Source organism: Nansenia antarctica, assembly GCF_963989245.1.
Source record: "Nansenia antarctica genome assembly, chromosome: 14".
In the NCBI taxonomy this organism is placed as follows: domain Eukaryota; kingdom Metazoa; phylum Chordata; class Actinopteri; order Argentiniformes; family Microstomatidae; genus Nansenia; species Nansenia antarctica.
Genome location: NC_137684.1, coordinates 29,887,816 through 29,898,025, shown reverse-complemented (window position 1 = coordinate 29,898,025; position 10,210 = coordinate 29,887,816). Strand labels below are relative to the sequence as shown.

Genomic DNA, 10,210 nt, shown 5'->3' with positions numbered 1-10,210 from the left:
GCCCCCCTCCCCACCAGGCCTTCTTCCCCCACCTGCAGAGGCTGGCCGCCCTGCCTCCCTTCAGCGGGTTCTCGGCCTCCGAGCCGCACCACTTCCCCCCGCCGGGTCTGCCGTTCTGCATGAACGGACTCAAGGGGGCCGCCGGCTCGGAGGAGGACTGAGAGCCGACGGGTTGGGGGAGGAGGAGGAGGAGGAGGAGGAAGAGGAGGAGGAGGTCAGAGAAAGACTACTAACTTCAGGGCCAGCAGGACTAGAATGTCGGTGTGCTCCGGAACACTTGGAGGAGAGTTAGACTAACGGAACGTCGTGAGTCACAGTAACTGACGTCAGTTCCGGTTTGACTACAGGGGGCCGACAGGACGAAACACAAAACAGTGACCCCCCCCTAGTGGCCTGATAAGGCAAAAACACAGGACACGGACACGTCTTAAAGGGACGGTTAAAGGGTCACTTTGCCCCCCACCCCTAACCCCCCCCCTCTCCCACACACACACTCACACAACACAGGTTGTCCAAGCTTTGCTGTCCTCCCCTCTCTGTCCCCCCCTCCCTCCGCCAACTGATTGTACAGTACAGAGTTCTGTGTCTCTTCCACTCAGAAAAGCCATATTGTACATAGTTCACCATGCAGGACCAGACATACATACAGTATATACGCTACAGGGGAGGCTGGCGGAGGAGGTCGCAAACCAGAGGACGGGCTCGTTGGGATGCACGGAACAGAATAAGGAAGCAATTGACCATGAGAGGAAGGGGGTTGTGGACTCATTTACCACTGGTACAGGGTTGGAAAACGATTGTAGCATTGTAGGTCAGAACAGGTGTTCTTAATCAGATTGATTGGGAGGCGCATTGATACTGGAAATGCGGTCTGAACTGTGGGTTTGTTGGGATATTTACCACTGTTGCTAGCCAATCAGAATCCAGTATCCAAACATGCTGTTGTAGAAGGAATGCTATCGACTCATTCCGGTCGGTAATTCCAACGAGCCGCCTGTCCTCAAACTTCTACCTCCGCCAGCCTCCACTGTTACAATGACCCCCCCTCACCCCCCCCCCCCTTAGTAGCGACAGACCTGTTCCCAGGCCTGTGGAAGACAGAGCGTCAGTGAGACTGGGGGGTATGAGCAGAGAAGAGTAGAAGTTAAGAGAGGAGGTTTCATCATAACAACGTCACTTTGTTTAAACGAGAAGTACTGGACCAATCTTGCACAGGGTTCCAATCACACACTGCAAACTGATTGAATTAACCCTTATGGGCCACCGTAACTATGACGGTTAGTGCTTTGGACCATTCGTCAATATTTCTAATATGGTGGGGGGGTGGGAGGAGGAGGAGGAGGAGGGGCTGATTGGGGGGGGTTGTGTTGTGTTGTTTGAGTTGTAACGAACGTTGGAGTTTGTGTGTGAGTTGTCCTAATCGTGGGGGAGGGGAGGGGGGGGGGTTGACGTACTGAAAGCACACTGTCAAAGAGTTTGAGCCAATCCCTGATCCATTCCATGACACACTGTGGGGGGTTGGGGGTTATTGGGGAGGAGGAGGGCGGTGGGGCGGGGAGGCTGGGTGACCCCCCTGTCTCCTGCACTTCCTGGTCATGGTTTCAGTTGTGTAAAAAAAAACAGAAAAGAAAAGTCGTAATAATAATAATAATAATAATAATGATTAAGATAGATCCAGGTGAAGGCACTGAGACTAGTCATGATGCTGCGACTGTGTTTGTGTATGAACATGAAAAGCCATATTCCTGTTATATTGTCATGTTGCCATTAGGTGGAGATTGTGTGGGAGGATTGTAAAAAAAAGAAGAAAGAAAAGAAAAGAGAGAAAGAAAGAAGTGTCCGTGTTTGAAAACGCACTGCAGTATGGAGATGCTTCCATCCAGGGACCCAACACACACAGAGGACGTTATAGTGTGTGGGGAGGGAGGGAGGGGGTGAGGGAGGGAGGGAGGGGGTGAGGGGGTGAGGGAGGGAGGGGGTGAGGGAGGGAGGGGGTGAGGGAGGGAGGGGGCTGGTGGGGGGTGTTCATTTTTTTTATTCACAAATATTTTGTCAGAGCACTTAATGACGTTATGAGAACATAGCACTTCACTTCATCACCTAATGTTTTCTTGTGTGTTCAAATGGGATTGTAAGGATGTACCATACGATGATGCTTCTACCGTAAACCAACCACGAGCTGACCACAACCTCTAGTTAACACTAGAACAGCCGTGAGTAAAGACAAATGTTATATCTTTGCACTCGATCAAATTTCAGGACCCTCCTTTCATGACTTTTCCTAGATATGTGCGTTCTACCACCCAGTATCCTTACATTTTCAAAATCACACCAGGATAAGCTAGTATGAAGCTATTTTGCAGTTTTTCTGTGTAGGAAGCAGGCTAATTTACAAGCGGCCAACATGTGGTCTGTAAATAGCAGCTTGAGCATTGTAAAGAGAGGGTCCTGATTTGACTCCAGATGTGGCTCTTTTAGTAGGTAAAAAGGCACGGCTGTTCTAGTGTTAAAGGTAGATTCGGTAGATGTTACGACACGTAGCAGGGTGACCTCCGACTCAGACTGCAATGTCACAGGAATCTCCAGATTCAACCTTCAAGACTTTTATGGCCATACCAATCAAAGATTGTTAGGAAATTGCTTCAGTGCAGCTTTCAATAAACAAACGAAACAATGACAACAACATTAGATGGATTCAATACACATACACATAGAAAAAGGTTAAAAATTAGAAAAATAGATCAATAGAATCCTCTAGAACCTCTAGAACCTCTTATTTATTCTAGAACCTCTAGAATCAATAACTCCACGCATGAACAAGGCAATGCAAAGTGATAGCGCTAACGCTATTGTGTGACTAAATAAAGCCACAGAGTCTTGCCTTGCGTTGTCTGTGACGGAGGTCGCTCTGCTACACGTACGTTAGCATCATAACGCTGAAATGGTCATTAAAGTCCTTAGGCACGGCCCATTAGCCACATGATGTGTGGTCATAAAAAAGACCACTAGAGGTCAATAAAAATGAATAATAGAGATAATAAAGAGTTCTGATCTCAATGTGGTTGCCCCCAAAAAAAGCCTAGTCAATCACTTGGAGATTGACACTAATAACAAATGTGTACATTAGATTATGACATATATTTAAAAGTTGTGTTGCAAAATGTTCAACAATTATCTGAGAATGACATAAGCGCTTCCAAGGCCGGGATGAAATGAAAACAAAAATGAAATATTGAATCCCTGTCTTCAGTCGTTTTTTTTTTTTTTTTTTTTTTTCTGGTCAAAGAGTTTGTGTGTGTGTCAGGGGGAACGGATGATGTCCTGTTATGCATTCCTGATAGACTGGAGCAGATGGGTAAGGCAGTAGCTGTCATAAAGAAGCGTGTGTGTGTGTGTGTGTGTGTTTGTGAGAGAGAGAGAGAGAGAGAGAGAGAGTGTGTGTGACCGTGAGCTTGTCGTTCCACTTGGTTCTTGACACCGAGTCTCGATAAAGACTATAACCCTCTCCTGTCACTGTGGGTCTAACATCTTTTTTTCTCCAAATGTTTGTGAATATACCATCCATGTCTGATCTTCAAATAAAAATGAACCGTTGTAAAAACAATGATACAGATGATGATAATAAAAATATTCCATTAGAGGAGCACAAGCAAGCGTTGGTGTTTCTTTTGCTTCCACAGTAGCTGACAATAAAAACATTCCTTTACAGCCCTGTTTCAGCTGGTGTTTACCCCATAAATTCAGCACAATTTTGCAACGATCTGGTCCTAAACAGCGCAGACTGCAGTGGTGCTTGAGACAGTGGATCCAAAGGAAGCTGTGAGTGTAAATGAATATGCAATGACCTGGGAATAACCGTTTTACCTCCGTACTTTCTAAGTAAGTACCTGCTTAAAACTGGGCTGTAAAAAAAATAAAAATAAAAGGCTATACAATAAAAACCTCTTTGAACACATATCTCACACACCGAGTGCATCCTGGCGATGACAGTGCACATGGAAAAGAGTGTTAACTGAACCGCCACCGTCTCTAGTGGTCCAGTGGGCCAGGTTCTGAGTGACAGGCCTGATGTGAGCCAGGTGTCGGGGCGGTGCTGTGCCTGTTCCATCTGGGTTTATGAGCCCAAGCTGCCACGGTAATGGGTCTGGGGATGAAGATAAAGGAGTGTGTGTGTGTGTGTGTTTGGTGTGTGTGTGTAAGTAAGTAAGTAAAGCTTTATTTATAAAGCACCTTTCATACAAGAAATGCAGCTCAAAGTGCTTTACAACAGGAATGCGTGTGTGTGTGTGTGTGTGTTTGGTGTGTGTGTGTGTGTGTGTGTGTGCGTGCGTGTGTGTGTGTGTGTGTGTGTGTGTGTGTATGTACAGTGCTGCCTGAAAGTATGTGAACCCCCTTGTGCAATTATAGATTTATTTTGTTTTTACCATGAAATCTTTATTTAATCAGAACCAGTCTTTTTTTATCTGACATAACATGTTTATATGTAGTGTACCATATGTTGGTTTAGAGGAAATCATGTGTAGTAGAACAACTAAATTATAAAGAAATTAGTGCAGGTGCAAAAAAAAAAGCCTTGGCCAAGTTGCATTGGTTCATTCAAGTAGGTAAGTAGAATCAGGTGGGTAAATAATTGGGTATCACATGAACCAATCAAAGGAGAGATCTTTAGGAAAGAGTTTGGGCGGGACTCTGATAAATAGAGAAAAAAAAAACAGGTACATTTTGTGTTACCCATGAATGCAAAACACACCATGCCGAGAGGAAAGGAGATCTCAGAGGACGTCAGGAATAGGTTAGAAAGATCAGCCTGGGGAGGTCTATAAAATAATCTCAACAAGATGTGCGCTCCATCAGTCCACCGTGAGGCAAATCATTCACAAATGGAGAGCAGCAACTCAGCAACTCGGCCTAGAAGTGCCAAGACGCCCTGCCAAAATATCCCAAAGAGCCGCAAGAAAAAGAATAAATCAGGTAAAAGCCGACCCAAACATGACATCTAGAGGTCTGCAGACCTGCCTTGCTGTGTGGTAACTGTGCTGCTTCAACAATAAGAAGAACACTGAATCTAAATGACATTCGTGGGAGGGGTTGCTAGGAAGAAGCCTCTGCTGTCAAAGAAAGAACCAAACTGCCCTTCTTAACTTTGCCAGAGACCACCTGGACATGCCTGAAGGTTTCTGGAAGTCCATTCTCTGGACATTTTTGGTGACAATGAAAACCGATATGTTTGGCAACAGTCGTAGCCCAACAGTCAAGTACGGCGGTGGGAATGTCAAGATCTGGACGACTCCACAGCATTAACACTAGAAGACCCCTGTGAGTAAAAACAAATTCTATCTTTGCACTCGATTGACTCAAATTCCAGGACCCTCCTTTCATGACTAGATATGTGCATTCTACCACCCAGTATCCTTACATTTTCAAAATCACATCAGGATAAGATAGCATACACACACACACACAGACACACAGACAGACAGACAGACAGACCCTAACCCCCCCCCCCCCACACACACACACACACACACACACACACACACACACACACACACAGGCAGGCAGACAGACAGACACTCTCACACACACACACAGACACAGACACAGACACAGACACACACACACACACACACACACACACACACACACACACACACACACACACACATCCATGTATAAAAGCTGTGGAGGCTGGTGACTTCCAGAATTGAGGAGGCCAATTTTTTGGTCTGCGACCTGTTTGGTTAGTGTATTTCTTCACAGAGCAGAACAAGAATGTTAAAAAAATCAGTAATTTGATATGGAAGAATATTAAATTGACTTGTAATAAAACGAAATCGACTACATTCAAAATAAAACTGTTCAATAAATCCTAAATGTTGTCTACCTATTCGATGTATGAATCGCGCCAGAATCTCGCCGACTTCCGAGGTCATTAAGCAAAAGTATTTGGCCAAATGAGCTATTAGCTATCAGGGATAATAGCCATGGGTGTTCTAGACGTGTCCTGCAAAGGACAAGTTGATAGGACACTCGTAGCCACTATGGCGAGTGTTTCTTTGACTGAAGTGACTGGTGAATTCTCAAAATGGCTTCATGTGATTGGACGGACAAAATGTCAATCTTTCAACCCTGGACACAATGCATGGTGAGGCCAGGCCTCCCTTGCCCACCCATTTTCAGTAATTTGGCCAATCACATATTGCCATGAAAAAATGTGCATTACATTGACTTTGAGAAACCACTTTCCTGGGGGAGGCCTGGCCTCCCTCAATACAAACGGATAGGGATTCTGGCCTGTAGGTGCTTTACAATTGCAATATTGGGTTTTAGCCATGGAAAAATTCAGATTTAGGAACAAAACGGAAATAATATTAATATTAAAAAATATATATATGTTTTTTGTTAAATAAATAAATAAAATAAATATACATATTGCTTTTTTAAATCTCTCTCTCTTCTCTCAAATTATTGGGGAGGCCAGGCCTCCTCCACCTCTATGGAGGAGCCTCCACTGGTATAAAGCTGTTTTGCAGTTTTTCTGTGTAGGAGGCATGCTAAAAAAAAGAAGCGCCCTCTAGTGATCTCTGTGTGTAAATAGCAGATTTACATTTCTAAAAAGGGGGTCTATTTGACCCCCAAAGGCGACTCTACTAGTAGGTAATGTATTCATATTAATTTATTTTTTATTTAAAAAATACTGACCATCCCCTAGAGTCTCTGTGCATGTGAGACTGAGCTTGCATATTGCACATACTGTGTGTGTGTGTGTGTGTGTGTGTGTGTGTGTGTGTGTGTGTGTGAGAGTGTGATTGACATGGCATGTCTATGGACTTGTGTGTCTTGGATGTTCGTGTGTCTATGTGTGTAACTGTGTGTGTGTGTGTGTGTCTGTGTAACTGTGTGTGTGTGTGTGTGTGTGTGTGTGTGTGTGTGCGTGCGTGAGTGTGTCTGTTGTTCCAGGCCGCCCCAGGGAGCGGCTCTGACATTGAAGACGGGTTAACTGCTGTTTTACATTCAAGTGGCGGGCCGCCGCTCATTAGAGTGACGATCATTCCTCCTCAAGACCAAAGGAAGCGCATACTAAACAAGAACAGTTGTTGGGGAGAAAACGCCAGTGTACGTGAGCAAGTGTGTGTGTGTGTGTCTGCTGCTGCGTCTGTAAGTGTGTGTGTCGGCTGCTGCGTCTGTAAGTGTGTGTGTGTGTCTGCTGCTGCGTCTGTAAGTGTGTGTGTGTGTCTGCTGCGTCTGTAAGTGTGTGTGTGTCTGCTGCTGCGTCTGTAAGTGTGTGTGTGTCTGCTGCTGCGTCTGTAAGTGTGTGTGTGTCTGCTGCTGCGTCTGTAAGTGTGTGTGTGTGTCTGCTGCGTCTGTAAGTGTGTGTGTGTGTCTGCTGCGTCTGTAAGTGTGTGTGTGTGTCTGCTGCGTCTGTAAGTGTGTGTGTGTGTCTGCTGCGTCTGTAAGTGTGTGTGTGTGTCTGCTGCGTCTGTAAGTGTGTGTGTGTGTCTGCTGCTGCGTCTGTAAGTGTGTGTGTGAGTGTGTGTGTCTGTAAGTGTGTGTGTGAGTGTGTGTCTGAAAGAGAGCTAAATGACCTTAAAGTTCCCGGCATTATCTGTCTACCTTTCCTCTGGACTACCTCGCGGTTTGACTCCCGAGAGTGATCGCCTTTTCTCTGTGGTTAAGTGTGAAGGTATGACTCTCTCTTACATCTCAGATAGACAGCTTTGGGTGTGTGCGTGTGCGTGTGTGTGTGTGTGTGGGTGTATGTGTGTGTGTGTGTGAAGACGGAGTGTCTTCACTCTCCTCACCCATCCACCCAGGCTGTCAGTGGCTCACCCGTGTGCCCTCTCTGTCAGTGACTTTGAAGGCTTATCTGCCGCCCCACACACACACACACACACACACACACACACACACACACACACACCCTCGCTCGAAGATGCAAATGCACTCGGAAGAGTCAAAAGACGTGAGCGGAAATGACTGAGTGGGCTGACCAGGTACGTCCCCCTGCGATGCCAAGACGGCTTCTCTCGCTCCTCTTCTTTCTTAACACTAGAAGAGCAGTGAGGGGTCACGGTGACCCCTGTGAGTAAAATTGTTTTAATATCTTTGCACTCTATCACATTTCAGGACCCTCCTTTCATGACTTTTCCTAGATATGTGCGTTCTACCACCCAGTATCCTTACATTTTCAAAATCACTTCAGGATAAGATAGTATAAAGCTGTTTTTCAGTTTTTCTGTGTAGGAGGCAGGCTAAAAAAAGAAGCGCCCTCTAGTGATCTCTGTGTGTAAATAGCAGATTTATATTCTAAAAGGGGGGTCTATTTGACCCCCAAGGCGGCTCTACTAGTAGGTAAAATAGGCACGGCTGTTGTAGTGTTAAATCCTTCCATGTCCTCCTTCTCACCCCTACACTACACCTCCATTCCTCTCTCTCTCCTCCCTCCATCTCCTACCCTCTTCCATCACCACTCATCATCTGTCCGTCCTGCTCTTTTCCCTCCCTCTTCTCTCCCCCCCCTTCATCATTTAACTCACCCCCTATCTCCCCTACTCAACAACTCTTTCTTGCCCTATCCTCCTCACCTTCTCTTCTCCCTCACCCCTTACCGATCTCTCTCCTAAACCGATAACCGCTTGATCAAATGTCCTTCTCTAAAGGAGACAACCAGCAGAGGCCATATGAACCAGCAGAGACCATTCCTAATTCCATTCCACACCTGACACGGAGCCCGTCCTCCGATTTCTACTTCCACCAGCCTCCCCTTTACAGCCCCCCCCCCCCCACCACCACCACGACCCCCACCAACATCTCTACTTTAGCTCATCCATGCATTTGTTTCAAGTAGACTTGATTATTGTAATGGTCTACTAACAGGCCTATCTAAAGGGGCTGGTCTACTAACAGGCCTATCTAAAGGGGCTGTTCGTAAATTGCAGCTCATCCAAAACGCTGTTAGGGTCCTAACTAAAACAAAGAAGTTTGAACACATTACACTAATCCTGAGATCTCTACACTGACTACCAGACTCTCAGAGAATGAAATTCAAAGTACTCCTAATAGTATACACATCATCAAAGGAATCTTGGACTAAAATACATATCAGATCTCCTCCCACCCTGTATTCCAGCAAGGTCCCTAAGGTCAGCTGAGACTAATCAGCTAATAATTCCAAGAGTGAAATCAAAACACAGTGCAGCAGCTTTCCGTCACGCTGCAGCATGCTCCTGGAACAAACTCCCTGAAGAAATTAAATAGGCCCAAACCCTACAAATATTTTAATCTAAGCTAAAAACAGTTATGATTAAACACAGGCATGTCTTTTTATTCATTTCCATAATTGTATTCATTATCTTATTAAATGTTTATCTATATATACAGTATATATATATTCTTATCATTTTATTTTCATTTTTAATCTGTTAACTATTCTCCTCTTGATGTATTTTTCTTAATGCTATATGTAAAGCACTTTGAATTACCCATGTTGTGTCTCCTTCTTCTACCCTTCCCTCGTTACACTACACCCAACCACCCTCCCTCCCTCCACCTATCTTTTCCTCCCTCTATTCGGTCCACGTTGTGGCCGGGGGGGTTGGGGGGGGGGGGGGGGGATGGTAATAGGCTCATCTATAACCCGGTGGTCGTTGTGCTGGGCTGGTGTTGTGAGTCAGGTCTGCCTGCCTGCCTGCCTGTGTGTCTGCCTGTCTGTCTGCCTGTCTGTGTGTCTGCCTGTCTGCCTGTCTGTCTGTCTGTCTGCTTGCTTGCTTGCTTGCCTGTCTGTCTGTCTGTCTGTCTGTCTGTCTGTCTACCTGCCTGTCTGTCTGTCTGTCTGTCTGTCTGTCTGTCTGTCTGTGTGTCTGCCTGCCTGTCTGTCTGCCTGCCTGTCTGCCTGCCTGCCTGTCTGCCTGCCTGTCTGCCTGCCTGTCTGCCTGCCTGCCTGCCTGTCTGTCTGTCTGTCTGTCTGCCTGCCTGCCTGCCTGCCTCCTTGCCTGCCTGTGTGTCTGTCTGCCTCCCTGCCTGTCTGTCTGCCTGTCTGCCTGCCTGTCTGTCTCCCTGCCTGTCTGTCTGTCTGTCTGTCTGTCTGTCTGGGTCTGTGGTGTTTGTCAGTGTGTCTGCCTGCCTGCCTGTCTGTCTGTCTGTCTGTCTGTCTGTCTGTCTGCCTGCTTGTCTGCTTGTCTGCCTGTCTGCCTGCCTGTCTGTCTGCCCG

At 46.2% G+C, this 10,210-nt stretch overlaps 2 protein-coding genes across 2 annotated transcripts in view; one reads left to right on the top strand and one right to left on the bottom strand.

The window, feature by feature from the left end:
* The window catches only part of npas1 (neuronal PAS domain protein 1), a gene marked incomplete at both ends in the record, with an annotated part of 41,940 nt that extends 41,779 nt beyond the window's left edge, over window positions 1–161 (top strand). The window contains 1 exon segment of the mRNA XM_080545311.1: window positions 1–161. This exon segment is cut by the window's left edge and continues 668 nt beyond it. Within this exon segment, the coding sequence (XP_080401437.1) occupies window positions 1–161 (161 nt within the window).
* Window positions 1–10,210, bottom strand: part of egln2 (egl-9 family hypoxia-inducible factor 2) — a 646,007-nt gene that overhangs the window by 553,154 nt on the left and 82,643 nt on the right. The gene's annotated exons all lie outside the window — the stretch shown is intronic.